At 34.9% G+C, this 17,635-nt stretch overlaps 1 protein-coding gene across 1 annotated transcript; it reads right to left on the bottom strand.

Annotated features, from left to right (window-relative positions):
* Positions 1-2,201: 2,201 nt before the first annotated feature.
* On the bottom strand, positions 2,202-17,059 carry LOC132746439 (uncharacterized). The gene is made up of 3 exons (XM_060735583.1): positions 16,912-17,059; positions 10,888-11,750; positions 2,202-6,401 (listed from the first exon to the last, which is right to left on the bottom strand). Exons 2-3 carry the CDS (start codon positions 11,739-11,741, stop codon positions 3,827-3,829), a joined length of 3,429 nt encoding a protein of 1,142 aa, XP_060591566.1. The 5' UTR covers positions 11,742-11,750; positions 16,912-17,059; the 3' UTR covers positions 2,202-3,826.
* Between the last annotated feature and the right edge of the window lie 576 nt (positions 17,060-17,635).

Consider the following 17,635-nt stretch of genomic DNA (forward strand, 5'->3'; position numbering starts at 1 on the left):
ATGAATAATGATGTTTCAATCACAACATAGAGGATACTGTCAGATCAATGAGCCTCCAAATATAAAATCATCTATCAATGACATTTCCATTTTCTCTTGTTTTATTCTATAAAAAATATCCACTGTAAAAAATGAACTATTTTGGAGTAACACCATCTGCAGAAACTGTGACAATTGGATTAAAAAAAAATGGATTAAAAGACCAGACCTAAGGCGGCGTGGCCGAGTGGTGAACGTGTTAGACTTGTAATCTAAGGATTGCTGACCGCGTGGGTTCAAACCCTGTCAGGGGCAAGCCGTTGTTTCCTTGAGCAGGAAACTTGAACAGTCATTGCTTAGTACTGGTTGGTTCCAGGAACGAATTCGAGAGTGTTTCAATAAGCTTATAACTTCCAACACAATCAAACTAAATTAAATTTGTATAAACTAAACTAAGACCTAAGATATAAAAAATAGTCTAAATCATACTGTCCAAACATTATCAGAAAGTTCAGAAATCAGTATAGCACTAAGCAAAACTTAACTTTTAAGCTTAAGAAAAAGGAATGCAAAACAATTAAGCTCTATCAAACCTTAGAGTCAATTCAGGGTGAGGCTATTTATCATATAAGCATGATCACTGTAAGTCCAGCATGACATATAAAAGTTGAAACCAAAGTCCTCAAAGATTTGATAAAATATCAAAGAAGGGATCCTATTTTACAAATACATTACAATAAATCTGAACAAGTGCTGAACGAGTCTTCAATGTTATTTTGTTGTTATGAATGCTTCCAAGGGATCACACTTTTTCCAGATTTTTATACTTCACAACAGCAGGTGTCAAGTGCTGTGTGGCAGCTGTAAATAGTTGCCCCTACTTCACTTATCAGTGTTGTTATATTTTTCTGGTCATTCGGTGATCATAGATTCCAACACTTTTTAGTGTTGACATTGAGTATTGCTTAAGCCGGTGCTAGGGGGCGTGAGAGATGTTGCACTTTTTCATAGTCCCTAAAGTACAGACTCAATCAAAATGAGTCTGCAATTTTCATGTCGTTTTGTTGTGATTTAAATGCTTCTGAACAAGGATCACTTTTTCCAGATTTTTCTACAATCAGCATACATTGATGATTAACAACAAAATAAGTGGGATGGTAACCAAAACAAGCCTCTTATATATGAAGGAAATCAGTGTACCCTGTATTGTGAGCTTATAGTCATTGTCTTTCAATTAGAAGCACAGTTCATTCTGAGCTCGGAGCCAAACTTGTACCTTTCTTGCGACACTGGTTTATATACTGTGAGCCACTATATATATTATAACAGATACAGATGACTGAAAATAAACTAAAACATAAAGAACAATTTTAAAAAAAAATTGGTTAAAAGGGAGATAATGCATTTAGCTAAAAATATTAAATTGCAAACTGGTTACCTCCCTTTGTAAACAGAATGCAGTTTATTTCATTATCTATGCAAAATAAAATTTTATACTCCGTTCAGTTTAAATAAATTATTCTAGGGGTCATATTTAAGTCATGACTAACCTCCATGCATTCTTTATTTACATGTTTAGGTAGGACAAGCCTTAAGTGGTCAAGGCAACAGTGACCTAATGACCTCAAATTCAATTTTTGGTATCCACTAGTCAGGACAAACCTTCACAATCAAAACTTAGAAATGTAGTGTAAGCCAAAGTACTTTCTAGTTTTTGATCAGACAAACTGCTGATGGTCATATGTAAATGACCTCTATTTTGAGGGTCAATGGTCAAGGCCATGGTTAGAGGTCAATAAAGGTCATTTACATACAATGTATCACCATCCTCCACACCAAATCGAACGACTGTAGGCCAGTGTTCCCTAGTTATTGGTGGGACAAATTTTTAGTGGTCTAATCAAAGATGACCTTGATCTTTTGACCTCAAATTCAATAGGGGTCATCTACTTATCATAATCAAACGCCACACTTAATCTTAGGACAGTAGACCAAAGCGTACTAAGGTTTTAGTGGTCTAGGTAACAGTGACCTTGATCTTTTGACCTCAAATTCAATAGGGGTCATCTACTATCCATACTAAATTTTAGGACTGTAGGCCAAATCTTTCTCTAGTTATTGATTTGCCCCCACTTTTTAACTATGGGCAAAAAAATATGTAGTTACATGTTTATTTACAATGTAACATCATGACAAGTGCCATAAATCATAACAGAATACAATTTTTGTGTATTTTTAATTCTTTACTTTTTAATGAAATCATAACACTTTTTACATGAAGACACTGCTTGGTTGTTGCTCAAACATGTAAAATGATATTAATAAATGTAATTATATACATGTACTGTTATAACTACTAATATTTTTCTAGCTGAAAATATTCAGTTTGCATGGTATCAGTTATTTTCCCCCATATTTAGACAATTTTTGAAGTTACCATGGAAACAGTTATATAAGAGCTGGAATCTATAGTCTTTCCACACTCACAATACAATAGATAACAGTAGAACATACATGTAATATGATATATGTTTAAAAAAAGTCTTTTATTACACAACCATGACCCCCCCCGGAAATCCATCAAACTAAATGATAAATAAAGGATATATAAAAGATATTGAATGAGTGCAGGATCACTACTTTTGTAGGTTCAATACTGAATTTATTAAACCAGATAAATAAAGTTATTATATTACTTTATTTGATGAGTTCAATTCATTTACATATATAATATTGTACATTGATCTCATACAATAAAATAAGAACTGTTTATAGTAAAAATAAATCATTTTTCATTCAACATGCTCATAGTGCAATGATAAAATGTAGTATCTACACTGTTTGTACACAAATTTATGCATGGTTATTCAATACCCTTTTATGCGAGTCCTAAAAGCAGCATGGCAATGTGATAATGAGTATTCAATGATAATATTTCCCTACTTTGTCCAGAGTATACAGTATATGAGATTTCAGTATTCTTCATTACCCCAATATTAAAGCAGCATGCCTCCAAATTCATAATAATTTTTATGGAAATATTGAAAAAGTATTTAAAAGTAAAATATTGTGAAGTGAACAAAGAAAGTATTTTGCACATTGCAAATACCATTATAATTCACTTAATTACCAAAGAGAGGTCAAAATATGCAAAATTACCCGTAACAGCGTTAGTAACGCAGTAGAAATATGGTAATACAATGTAAATATAATAAAGTGGAAATCATTTGTAGAATCTTGAGCTTTTTACTTTTCTTAAAACCTCTAGTACATTTTTCTCAAGTTTGATTTTCTTGAAATATTTTGGCTCATCTGGAGGCATGCAGCTTTAAATATATCATAACCCTTAGCTTACTGAAACTGAAATGATTAGCCTCTGTCATCAGTATAGAGCAAGACCAGCTTGCATTTATATATCTGTGAAAACATCTGTGCAGTCTAACTGCTGAAAGCTTAATTTTTGTATTTTGGTATCAAAATCCCTTAAATTTCAAATGGATTGTTCCAAATTCAAGGCTAGACAAATCCATTATGCAACTTCAGCAGGTGTAAGGTTGAAGTACACAATACAATGAATTTTGATAATAAATGCAGGGTTTTCACTTTTTATCTGAGATGAAACATGCGCCAATGAAAACAGCCTAATTGGCCAAGGGTCAAGGGTGATATTTTAACATACAGGCTGAAAATACAGCTGACAGCATTTATCCAATGATATCAGATATGGATTGCCAATCTGTTAACAATTAAAACCCTGTAAAGATATTACACAACATTATCAAAGCTAATTTTCACAACTCTTGAATAAATACATTAGCTTCTATTACTTAAGTTGGAAATGTAATCTTTACAAATTTTCCACTTCTTCAAAAATAATCTCTTGGTCAATAACAACTTCCTGTTGTAGAGTTTCTTTATTATCCACATTCAAAGGTTTCTTTTTCGATGGTTTTCTCTCTTTACATGGGAATATTTCCGTGCAGTCAGTAATTGCTTTTGTTTCTTCCTCCTTGTTGAAGAGTCCAGACAAAGCAGCCAATGAGCTGCCTCGTAAATTTTCCTCCGGGATTTCTTTGTGGTTCAAAAGGATATGTGTCCGGTAATCTTTCGTACAGTTTGTTGAATATGAACATAGTATACATGGATACACTTTTAACCCTTTGTGAAAACTGGTCTCAAGTATATGTTTACGGATATTATCATGTGTATTACAAGCATACGAACAATACGGGCATTTAAAAGGTTTTACACCTAGATGGATTCTCATATGGCGCCTCAAATGAGTCCTTGTCATGGCCTTGTACGGACAGTGTTCACAAACAAACTGTTTCTCTTTCGTATGTATCTGTTCATGTTTCTTTAAATATTTGTCTGACTTTGTTGAATATCCACAAGTTGGACAGATAAACGGATTTTCATTTGTATGTGTTAACTTGTGTCGTTTTAAAGCATTACTTGTTGAGAAAGTCCATAAACAACCTTGAAAATCACACTGTAAACTTTTTTCAACATGGCTCACCATATGTTCTTGAAGTTGCCTTTTAACGTAGAAAGCATCTCCACATATATGACATACATTTGTTTTTCCAGACCCTGTGACCTTTGCCTTGTGAATGTTCATATGACAGTTATATGTTCCTGGACATTTGAAACTTTCTCCGCAAACCTCACATGATTTTTCCCAACACTCAAAATGCAAGACTAGATGCCTCCTTAAAGTAAAGGTATTATAAAATATCTCGGAACAAAGATTGCATTTGAAAGGTTTTTCGCCTGTATGTAAACGTAAATGACCAATCATGTTAACTTGCCTCAAAGAAACACCACATTCAGGACAAGAAACCTGGCAATTTTTTCCCTTTCCCTTTATGCTTTCAAGAAAGTCTGCATATTTTGTCCTTGTTACACTTTCCACACCCTGTCTCAACAAGCCCTCCTCCGAGTTCAGGTGGTAATGATAGTATGCCGTATGAAATTTTGCGTACGATTCTTCTGCAAATTTTTTCTGACAGACGTGACACTGATACAAGTTCTTGTCACCAAACTTTTCAAGATTTTCCTGATGATCCTTGCTGTTAATATGTAATTTGTAACCTCTTCCATGTGGAAACACTATGTCACATACTTCACAAATTTTTACCATTTTGGAATGTTCTTTCATATAATGCATTCTCATCTCATTGTAGTTTCTAGTCTCAAATGCACAAAATTTACACACAGATAGTCTAACTTTTTTCTGATTTGCAGGCATATCTGTACTCGTCTTTACCATTTCATTATTATCATCATCCAACAAATTTGTTGAATTATTATTCACAGCAAGTTCTCCATTTTTCTTGATCACATCAATATCAAAATCTACACTTTGCCCATTTTGAATGTTTTTATGATGGTTGTTAGTTTCTAGCTCAAAATATTCGTTCCTCTTGACCTGGTCATCATCATTAGTAAATTCTGCTTTAATATTTTCATCACAGTCTTCTTCTTCAACCTTTTGTAGTGATTCGCTCTCAGTGTTCAATGCTAATTCTCGTCTAATATGTTCAGCAGTTTTAAAGTGTTGCTTGGATGAAGAGGTTTTACTTAACTCTGATGGGCATATTTTGCAAACTTTTATTTTTTTATTCTGCATTTTACAAACTTGAATCACACAATTCTGATTGTTCTGTTTGGCTTTCTCCATATGGCTGGGACCATGAAAATGATTGATCATTTGCAAATTGCTTTTAGCAATAAATTTACACACAGAGCACATGGCGTATCCATCAGCAGTTGCCAGATTTTCTCTATGAGTTTTGCTTTTTAGATGTTGTTCAAGATAAACACTGCTGTTAAAATAAAACATACACATATCACAGCGGAATGCACTTTTGCTTATGATGGCCTTCTGGTTTGTCTCCGTTAAACTAAACTGTTCATCGTTCAGATCACCAGCCCCCGACTGTTGACATTCTGTCAGCAGATGGTTCAGTAACTTTTGTTTGCTTGGAAACAATTGATAACATACTGTACAAAGATGGGATCCATTAACTGCAAGTCCATCTCTTCCAAACTTAGTAACATCATCTAACCCTTTCTTTTCAATCTGAACATTAACGCTGAAGCTACCCTCATCAGGTTCAACATGCCTTGAAAAGACATTCCCTCCAATTGTATCTTTATCAGGAGTTCCATTATCTCTCAATGAATTAAAGTCTACATGTACTTCTTCACCATCAAGCTCTGTATCTTTAACACTAGGGCATGAATCATTTCCTACAGCCTCATTTGAATCAACAAACATATTAACCTCAATAGTTTTGGTTCCTTCTGTTGTATTTCCTTTGACTTTTTTAGACCTTGTTTGCTTATCTCCAATGCATGTCTGGACTGCATCAATTTTTTTAGATTTTCTTCTCCGTTTGGGAGCCTTTTCACCATTTCTGAAATAAGCATAAAATCAAGTAAGTCAAGACAGGGGACTAGTGCAAAAAAAAAGTCTCTAAGCAAGTTTGAAATTCACCTTAACTAAAAATTACATTTACATGTAGTTAAGCTTGATATACATTGTTATTGTCATACATGTGATAATGTAACTAATTGACATCTTATATTGTAAAATAATAAGCACACAGTTTAGGCTCCTTTACATTTCAACAAAATACATAAAAGGTGGAAATCAGTCATGCATTCACATCATAGTAAGTAAACCAGGGCTGCAGATAACATGCGTATTTGCTTTATTACCCAATTAAAATGTCTAAAAACCCAATAGAAATAATAACTAAGGGTAAAAAAAAGTAAATGAATTCTTATTTATGCAAACTACATTTGAACTGGTGCGTAATGACGTAAATTATTACTTAACGCGTACATCAGGCAGATCATACTGTTTCAGACTGTTCTAACCTTTAAATTATATCAGGCAGCTTGGAAATCTCCTAGGCCAATAAACCATAAAGCAAAGTAGTAAGTAGCTTTTTTATAACCATACAAAACCTACAACAGTCTACAATGTAGGTCAGAAATTTTGGGTAAAATACATGAACTTGTGCTTTATAACCCAAATTGGTTAGAGGGGGTAGGGTAAAAAATACAGAAATAACTCAAAGAAAATTGAAACAAGAACCGGTTGAACCGGGCGATGCTCCCCGAGAAGGTTCTGGACACAGGAAAGTATAAAAAAATGAACAAAGGGCAAAAACTCCAAAATTAGGCAAAGCGGAGTTATGTTTTTTTGCACTGCACTTCTATTCAATGAGATCTATCTATCTATTAAGTTTCCTGATGATATCATAGTTATGTCCCGGGTAAAATTCAAAGTGTAAAAATGAACAAAGGGCAATAACTCCAAAATTAGACCAGGCTTTGTTTAGGTTCTTTAAGCATTGCAGTTCTATCCAATTATATCTAGCTACCTACAAAGTTTCATGTTGATATCTCTAATAGTTTTAAAGTTATGTCCCAGACAAAAGTCAAAAAGTAAAAATAAACAAAGGGCAATTACTTCAAAATAAGGCAAGGCAGAGTAATGATTCTTAAGCACTGCACTTCCACCCAATGAGACTGTAAGTTGTGCACTGCAAACTTACTCAATGAGATCTATCTACCTACAAAGTTTCATGTTGATATCTCTTATACATTTAGAGTTATGTCCCGGACAAAGTTCAAAGTGTAACAAGAGGGCCATGATGGCCCTGAGGTCGCTCACCTGTATATAGGCCCCCCCCAAACCCCCACCCACACCCCCCCCCAACGTTGCAGGGCCAATTTTAACCCAAGGGCTTCTATTTGCACAAACTTGGTAGACACCCATAAGAAGATGTTTCATGCTAAACATCTAAGCTCTAGCTCATTGGGCTTTTTAAAAGAAGAATTTTTTTAAGTTTTTACTATACACATATACATGTAGTTAAAAACAATGACACCCCTGGGGCCGGGCCAGTTTTGACCCCAGGGCTTTTATTTGAACAAACTTGGTAGACACTTATTAGAACATGTTTGATGCTCAATATCTTAGCCATAGCTCTTTGAGTTTTTTAAAAGAAGATTTTTTAAGTTTTTACTATATGCATATAGGGAAAATCAATGACCCCCCGGGGCAGGGCCAATTTTGACCCCAGGGCTTTTATTTGAACAAACTTGGTAGACACTTATTAGAACATGTTTCATGCTAAATATCTTAGCACTAACTCTTTTGGTTCTTTAAAAGAAGATTTTTAAGTTTTTACTATATTCATATAGGGAAAATCAATGACCCCCTGGGGCGGGGCCAATTTTGACCCCAGGGCTTTTATTTGAACAAACTTGGTAGACACCCATTAGAACATGTTTCATGCTAAATATCTTAGCTCTAGCTCTTTGGGTTCTTTAAAAGAAGATTTTTTAAGTTTTTACTATATGCATATAGGGAAAATCAATGACCCCCCGGGGCGGGGCCAATTTTGACCCCAGGGCTTTTATTTGAACAAACTTGGTAGACACTTATAAGAACATGTTTCATGCTAAATATCTTAGCTCTAACTCTTTTGGTTCTTTAAAAGAAGATTTTTTAAGTTTTTACTATATTCATATAGGGAAAATCAATGAGCCCCTGGGGCGGGGCCAATTTTGACCCCAGGGCTTTTATTTGAACAAACTTGGTAGACACCCATTAGAACATGTTTCATGCTAAATATCTTAGCTCTAGCTCTTTGGGTTCTTTAAAAGAAGATTTTTTAAGTTTTTACTATATGCATATAGGGAAAATCAATGACCCCCCGGGGCGGGGCCAATTTTGACCCCAGGGCTTTTATTTGAACAAACTTGGTAGACACTCACTAGAAGATGTTTCATGCCAAATATCTAAGCTCTAGCTCTTATGGTTTTTTAAAAGAAGATATTTAAAGTTTTTTCTTTCGGTTGCCATGGCAACCAGAGTTCTGCATGGAATTAAATTCTTTGAACAATTTTTAAAGGTGACCACCAAAGGAACATTCCTGTGAAGTTTGGATGAAATTGGCTTAGTGGTTTATGAGGAGATGTCATTTAAAGTAAAAGTTTACGGACAGACGATGGACGGACGACGGACGGACGACGGACGGACGAAAAGCGATCACAAAAGCTCACCCTGTCACTTTGTGACAGGTGAGCTAAAAATAAACAAAGGGGGATAATTAAAAAAGTAGGCAAGGCAGAGTTAAGGTTCTTGTTCACTGCACACCTACTCGATGAGATCTATCTACCAACAAAGTTTGATGTTGATACCTATTATAGTTTTAGAGTTATGTCCTGGACAATGTTCAAAGTGTAAAATAAACAAAGGGGGATAATTCAAAAATTAGGCTAAGCAGAGTTACGGTTCTTGTGCACTACACACCTACTCAATGAGATCTATCTACCTACAAAGTTTCGTGTTGATACCTCTTATAGTTTTAGAGTTATGTCCCGGTCAAATTTCAAAGTGTAAAATAAACAAAGGGGGATAATTCAAAAACTAGGCAAGGCAGAGTTACAGTTCTCGTGCACTGCACACCTACTCAATGAGATCTATCTACCTACAAAGTTTCATGTTGATACCTCTTATACTTTAAGAGTTATGTCCCGGACAAAGTTCAAAGTGTAAAAATAAACAAAGGGGAATACAGTGGAGCCTTGCTAATCCGAACCCTTCTAATCCGGAATCCTTTCTTATCCGAACAAAGTGTCCGGTCCCGATTTTATTAATTCTATTTTCAATAGTAAAAAACCTTTCGGATCCGGAACCTGTCTACTCCGTATTCCGGACGATTTTGTAAATTTTTGTTCTTATTTTACTCTAAAATTAACCTCTGGGATCCGAACAGATTTTGCAAAATGTCACACCTACATTCAAAATATCAAAAACTCGCACATCGTGCAGGTGTATAAACAACACCAAATTGTTAAGAGTAATTTTGCTTGATTAATGGGTGAAACGTTTTATTTGCGAAGGTGTGAAAATTACACTGAGCTTGCCTTGATATCTACTATAATTGCTTAATTGATTGTTTATCGTCACCTTCAATAAAAATTTTGATATAATGCAATAGAAATATCTTTTTATCTTCTGTAATGGATTTAATGACATGTGATTAAGTAATGAAAATTGATGGAAATGTCAGTGAATTCGGATAATCACTAAATCGGATAAGAGTAAACAACAATTGACAAATGCTGGTACAAATATTTAATCATGTTTCAGCCTTCTGTTTAACATCGTAGATTAACTTACCCTTGAGAATATAACATTTTTGCTTATTTATTTACTTTTATTTATCTATTTATTTTTTGTATTCACATGTATTAAAATGAACGATAAGAGATTGCAAAAATAAATAATTTTATTGCAATTTCAAATGCATTCCCGTTTTCTTTCCTTAAACTATTCTGCCAATAACATGAACAAACATGTAAAAAACCTTCTAATCCTGAAACCTTTCTAATCCGGAAACCTTTCTAATCCGAACTTTTCTTCTGGTCCGGACGAGTTCGGATTAGACAGGTTCCACTGTAATTCAAAAATTAGGCAAGGCAGAGTTACGGTTCTTGTCCCCTACTCAATGAGATCTATCTACCTACAAAGTTTCATGTTGATACCTCTTGTTGTTTCAAAGTTATGTCCCGGACAAGAAAAGGGGACGGACGGAAAGACGGATGGACAAGGCGGCGACTATATGCTCCCCCGAAATTTTTCGGGGTGCATAAAAACCCAATAGATCACAAAATGTTATCTGTAGCCCTGGTAAACTAAATGAACATATCTGCTGCTACTTTAAGAGATTTCATGATCAAATTGCAATTTTAAGCAGAATACAGTCCACTCAAACTCTATAAAGTAGGCTGACATGGTTTTACACTGGAGACATAAGCGTGTCATTATCACTGTTAGCAAGGACAGGTTTTCCTTTAAAAGAATTAATGTTAATTTACCTTTTACTTCCTGTTTTTCTTTTATTATTGCCGTTAGTTTCTTCTTTTATTTTGTCCCCAAAATTTGGATCTGTTATGCCTTCTTTGATATCAAGGCCCAAAATTTTCTTGGATGAGCCGTTCACATTAAAACTTAGAATTCCAAATTCAGATACGACAGGAGAATCATCTGGTCCATTCAAATCAGCTTTAATTTTCCATTCTTTACTGTCAGATCCACTTTCTTTAACTCCAGGTTCTACTGAATAAAGTAAAGCTGTTTCTTTGTTATTTTCAGCACAAGGTTGTTCAATTGACCGATCATCAATAATTTTATTAGACTGTGTATTGTCATTACACTGGGCACTGTAAGTGTCTGCATAACTTAACTTTTCATCATCACCATCACTGTAATCTTCATTTGTACTATCTACAGTATAGACATAGCCATCTTTGTTAGAGTTAGGCACAACATTAACATTGTAATCATAACCAGAACCAAGCAGACTGGTTTCTCCTTGTCTTATTGTTTCCTTCTGTCTTCCTTGAACTAATCCAGTTCTCCCATTATTTTCTATCAACACACTGGAATGCCCAGACTGTAACTGATCAAATGAGTTATCCTGAAGAATTATTGTCTGATTTTCAGTTTGTTGTTCATTCAACAAAGACTCATTAGCTTTGTTTTGAAAGATGTTATGTCTTTGGTCTTCAATATGCTTAACTTCTACTTTAACTGCCTCCTCGGGGGAATAATCCTTGTTCCCAGAGATTTTCTGGTCGGAGCAGTTACTTTTTCTATGGAGTACATAATTAAGTAATCCGGAAATGGTCTGGTTACAAACAATACAGAGGTGCCTATCGTCATCATCCATTATAGCGTCCTGAAATTAACAATATATACATGTATATAAATACATGAAAACAGGAGGACCATAATGGCTCTCCTGAGATCAATTCCTAGAAAAAGCTGTTAACTGATTAACTGGCTCACATTTATAGTAATAATACATGCTCAAATTTTGATCTCACACACTTAAATACACAAGTTGCTAAATTTAAACAAGAATCTGTGTTTGATAAACACAAATGCCCCAGCGCTCACTGTTGTCAATAATTTAACTTTAGAGAGTGAAGTAGCTAATTTGTATGGAAGAAAACCAATTATGTGTAGAAATCTGTAATTGGCACCCTTGATCTTGACCAACTGACCCCTACCTCCATCAATAGGAAGAATATCATGCAAGTTATTTTCCTACCAAATATGAAATAAATCTGTCAATAAATAAAGGCTGTATGGGCAAAAGTGTAAAAAAACTATTTTTAGCACTGTTGACCTTGACCCAACTGACCCCTTACTCCATCCAAAGGAAGAATACCATGTAAGTTATCTTCCTACCAATTATAATACAAATCTGTCAATAAGTAAAGGCTGTACGAGCAAAAGTGTAAAATCTATTTTTAGCACTGGTGACCTTGACCCAACAGACCCCTACCTCCATCCAAATGAGAATACCTCAATTTTATGTTCCTACAAAATATACAAGACATCTGTCGATAGAATAAGGTTAATACACCTGTAAAAGTGTAAAAAATCTATTTTTGACATTGGTGACCTTGACCCAAATGACCCCTTACTAAAGGAAAAGGAAGAGGACTTCCCTTGGTATGACTATTATAAACATGAAAGACATTAACTTAACAAGAGCGATCAGTGATCACATGTGTCGCCTCATGATGGCCAATTTCATGTTGGGACAAGTTTTGTGACAGACAGACAGACAGACGGACAGTGCACAACTAGACTTGGTACTGATCATTCCTGTAAAGTTTGGATGAAATTGCACAAGTAGTTTATGAGGAGTAGTCCGGACAAGCTTTTGTGTATCTGGCAACACACAGAACAAGAGGGCCATGATGGCCCTGAAGTCGCTCACCTGTATATAGGCCCCCGGAGCGGGGCCAGTTTAAAGCCCGGGGCTTTTATTTGAACAAACTTTGTAGACAACCATTAGAAGATGTTTCATGCTAAACATTTAAGGTCTAGCTCGTTGGGATTTTTAAAAGAAGATTTTTTAAAGTTTTTTCTTTACACATATAGTTAAAAACAATGACACACCTGGGGCAGGGCCAGTTTTGACCCCAGGGCTTTTATTTTAACAATCTTTGTAGACACTTACTAGAAAATGTTTAATGCTTAATATATAAACTTTAGCTATTCGGGTTTTTTCAAAGAAGATTTTTAAGTTTTTGCTATACTTGTATAAGGAAAATCAATGTCCCCCGGGGCGGGGCCAATTTTGACTCCAGGGCTTTTATTTGAACAAACTTTGAAGACACTCACTAGAAGATGCCTCGTGCTTAATATCTAAACTCTAGCTATTTGAATTTTTTCAAAGAAGATTTTGCAATTTTTGCTATAGTTTTACACATATAGGGAAAATGAATGACCTCCGGGGTGGGGCTAATTTTGACCCCAGGGCTTTTATTTGAACAAACTTTGTAGACAATCACTAGAAGATGTTTCATGATTAATATCTAAACTCTAGCTATTTGGTTTTTTCCAAAGAAGATTTTTTAAGTTTTTCCTATACACATAAAAGGAAATTTGGAAAATCAATGACCCCCAGGGCCGGGCAAATTTTGACCCCAGGGCTTTTATTTGAACAAACTTCGTAGAAACCCATTAGAAGATGTTTCATGCTAAATATCTTAGCTCTAGCTCTTTGGGTTCTTTAAAAGAAGATTTTTTAAGTTTTTACTATATGTATATAGGGAAAATCAATGACCCCCTGGGGCGGGGCCAATTTTGACCCCAGGGCTTTTATTTGAACAAACTTGGTAGACATTCATCAGAAGATGTTTCATGCCAAAAATCTAAGCTCTAGCTCTTTGGGTTTTTTTGAAGAAGATATTTTAAGTTTTTTCTTTTGGTTGCCATGGCAACTAGTGTTCTGCATGGAATTAAATTATTTGAACAATTTTCAAATGTGACCACCAAAGGAACATTCCTGTGAAGTTTGGATGAAATTGGCTTAATGGTTTATGAGGAGATGTCATTTAAAGTAAAAGTTTACGGACGCCGGATGGACGCCGGACGAAAAGCGATCACAAAAGCTCACCCTGTCACTTTGTGACAGGTGAGCTAAAAAATCACCTTTTTATCAAAGGGCCATAACTCGGCCAAAAATCATTTAACCGGAAAACCCGTGCAATATGCGCAAGGACTTGAGCTACAGATCAATCCTGTAAAGTTTCATTGAAATTGCATTAGTGGTATAAGAGAAGTAGTCCAGACAAACTTTAAAAATAAAAATTATTAAAGGGCCATAACTCTGACAAAAATCATTGAACCAGAAAATGCTGACAATATGCACAACTAGACTTGGTACTGATCATTCCTGTAAAGTTTGGATGAAATTGCATCAGTAGTTTATGAGGAGTAGTCCGGACAAGTTTTGTGACGGACAGACAGACGACGGAATGTCGCCACTACTACGTAGAGGCGACACAAAAATAATGGCTGTATGAGCAGAAATGCTTAGATTTATTTTTTTTACATAAGTGACCTTGACCTAGAGATGCCTAACGCCACAAAAAAATAGAGGACCGTTAAAGGTATCCACCTACCAAATATGAAAGATATCATTAAATAAATTAAGTAATTAGGTGAATTTTTTTGATAAATCCAACTTGGCGGAATAGGTTAACCATACAAGCCCTATTTTCAAAGTGATAAAAAGGGAAATTACTGGGAAAATGGATGGCACATTTATATAACTTGGCAATATCATGTACATTGTATTGATAAGTAAGTGTGAAAATTATTAAGCCATTAGTTCAGAAAGAACATAAGATATTTCCAACTTGCCGGTTTAGGTTAACCTGATAACCATTATTCATTTTCTAAGTGCTGAAAAGGGCCATTACTTGGTGCAAATGGAAGCCATAGTTATGTAACTTGCCCAGATCATATACTTTGTATGGATTAGTAAGTGTGTAAATTACGTCTGTACGTCACTTTGTGAGTGATGAGGCAGCAATGTGTTTGAGAGTTTGACAGCATACACGTCAGGGTAATTGGCTTGTAGTTAACTAGGTTTGATCTGTGGCCTTCTTGTAGATTGGGGCTACATTTGCGACGTTCAGATGTCATTGTTTTAAGGATACATATAATTGACTTTATCTTCTCACCGGCACTTGCTTTGTGGGGTTATGTTGACTATAAGTTTTTCTTTGCTATTGGCACTTATTAAGATGTTAGGCATTCTTTAGTGTTGCTCTTTCTTGACTTCAGGTTGTGGCACAGGATTTGCGTCATAACCATGGGTGGCCATGATTCGTTATAGCCAAAGCATTTTACAGTGCTAGTTAAATAAACTATATTTGTAATGATCCAAGCGTTTTATGTTGAAGAAATTTGGAGATACATTAAATTTACTTTGTTGTTTAAAAATATCCAACTGTTTTCTTACTTAACAAACATTTGTTGAGACTTTTTGACATACACAGTAGTGTTTAGTCTACGAGAGGGACAAATTTAGGGCACCCACGACGATATTACAGTGTGTTTAGTCTAGGACAGGGACAAATTTAGGGCACCCTACGATATTGAGTCTAGCGCAGAGATGAATTTTGGCAGTGATTTTTCTCACTTAATGGGGATGAGTCCTTAGTCACTTGATTTTGGGAAAAATTATCGCTAAAATTGCTAATTTGGGAAGTAAAAAAGCAGGTTTAAGTTCAGATATTTGGGAAAACTGCATGATTTTAAAGAAAATTTCAATTGGGAAGAGGCCATTTATCAGAGTCTGTTATATAAGCAGGAAAATCACTGTTAGGGTACCCGATGACATATGTCCTTGAAATTCATTTTACAGAATGAGTCAAGATTAGATTTAAAGTGGTATTTAATCTTTTTTCCAATTAGAAGGGGACTTACTTGAAATTGCTGAATTAGTAAATTTTCTTTTGATTCTGTGTTGTGGTAAAGTTTGTTGGGAAATTTAAAAGAATCCGGGTCAGCTCGGCCCTAAAACATACTCGGCCCCCGAGTCAGCTCGGCCCTATTCCAACTCGGCACGGGTCAACTCGGCCCACTTTAATGGGTAAAGGACATCAAAGGACTCCTATTGTCACGGGCTATTATTATCAATCAATGTGTATGTTAAAGATACCGATTAATCAGGTGATAATTATGATTGACTCATTCATTCAAATTTGATTAGTGACCACCTGCAATTAATTAGAAGCTTATGCTATTAAGTAAACATGTTTTTGTTTCATATTTTTTTGAAAATTACTTTACAAACAAAATGCGTCTAAGGAAACACATTTTTATTATATCTATATTCACAGGCACAAGTATCGGACCTGGGAAGAAAAAAATATGAAGTTATTTTATCAATATGTTCATATTTTTTCTTCCCAGGTTCGATAATCTTGCCTGTGTCTTTATTAATTTTATCGAATCTGCAAGACAAATAAATAACTTTTTTTTCTAAATATACTTTATTTCAGCAGAGGTACAATGTATAATTATATAATAATAATAATATATTTCTTATTATTCATTTACCTTAACAACATGCAAAGCAAAGTAAATGCGTTATAGGCCTATATATTTTTGTAAAGTGGGCCGAGTTGACCCGTGCCGAGTTGACCCGTGCCGAGTTGGTATAGGGCCGAGTTGACTCTTTTCCATTTAAAAGAGTGGAAGCCATGCTGAATCTTGTTTTGAATGCTTGAGGAGGCAGTTTCTTGGTGTTTGGTTGTGTTGTGACAATTTTGTATGCATTTTTACTAAATTCAGAGATGTTAATGCTAAAAAAATAATTTACGTGGAAATTGAATCAAACAATTTTATGACTGACACAATTGTCTCATTTGTGTTGAACTAACAAAAGCTGAAATTTATGAGGTGGCGAGTGTTGGGCAAGTGACAGGAATCTGGATGCCGACTCCTTCACCTGCAATAATACATGCAAAAAGCAGCAATACTTGGTCAAAACCCTCAATTACTTTGTTTGAGCAAATATAACTTACTTCACAGTTCAATATCAGTGGAATTAATTAGCCCTAATTGTTAAATTGCAAATTGTTAAAAATGTTCATTCATATTATGCCGTGCACGAATAACTTCTTTAAAATATCGTTTCAATCTAGCATCATTCGGAACCTAAAGTACGGAAAGTATTTTAATGTTAAGTAATGTTGGATTAAGTTACATAAATTTGATAAATCGTGTAACTTACATTTGTAATGTGTTTCACATGAACAACGTGTATATAATTATCTACGGTTTAAAAAAGTACAAATATGATGACCAGAATGAAATAAAAGGAACACATGTAAATTTACATTTTGTAAGGTTAACTGGCCCCTTCAATTTAAATTTAATTTCACTTTAATTAGTGTCAATATCACATATATGTATTTTAATTCACAGACTGGACAAGTGGAAGGTGGATAGAATCACCAGGAAAACTTACCTTACCATATTCACTGCCAACTACCACGAAGTTACCATGGCATTGCATCAATATACAATCACCTCTGAGGTAACAAACACAAAAAAATATTGCATTCTTTTGTCTGCAAACTGATATCTACATGTACATGTCTATATTTAACACAGTTTTTTTTTCCTGACAAGCTTTCCTGACCCCACCCCCGACACACACATATACCTCAATTATTGTCACCACTTTTTTGTAAGTATTGACATAGAGCTTTATATATGTAATAATTTTTTCTGATATTGATTACA

Source organism: Ruditapes philippinarum, unplaced genomic scaffold (genome assembly GCF_026571515.1).
Source record: "Ruditapes philippinarum isolate M1 unplaced genomic scaffold, ASM2657151v2 ctg623_1_1_1_1, whole genome shotgun sequence".
NCBI classification, from domain to species: domain Eukaryota; kingdom Metazoa; phylum Mollusca; class Bivalvia; order Venerida; family Veneridae; genus Ruditapes; species Ruditapes philippinarum.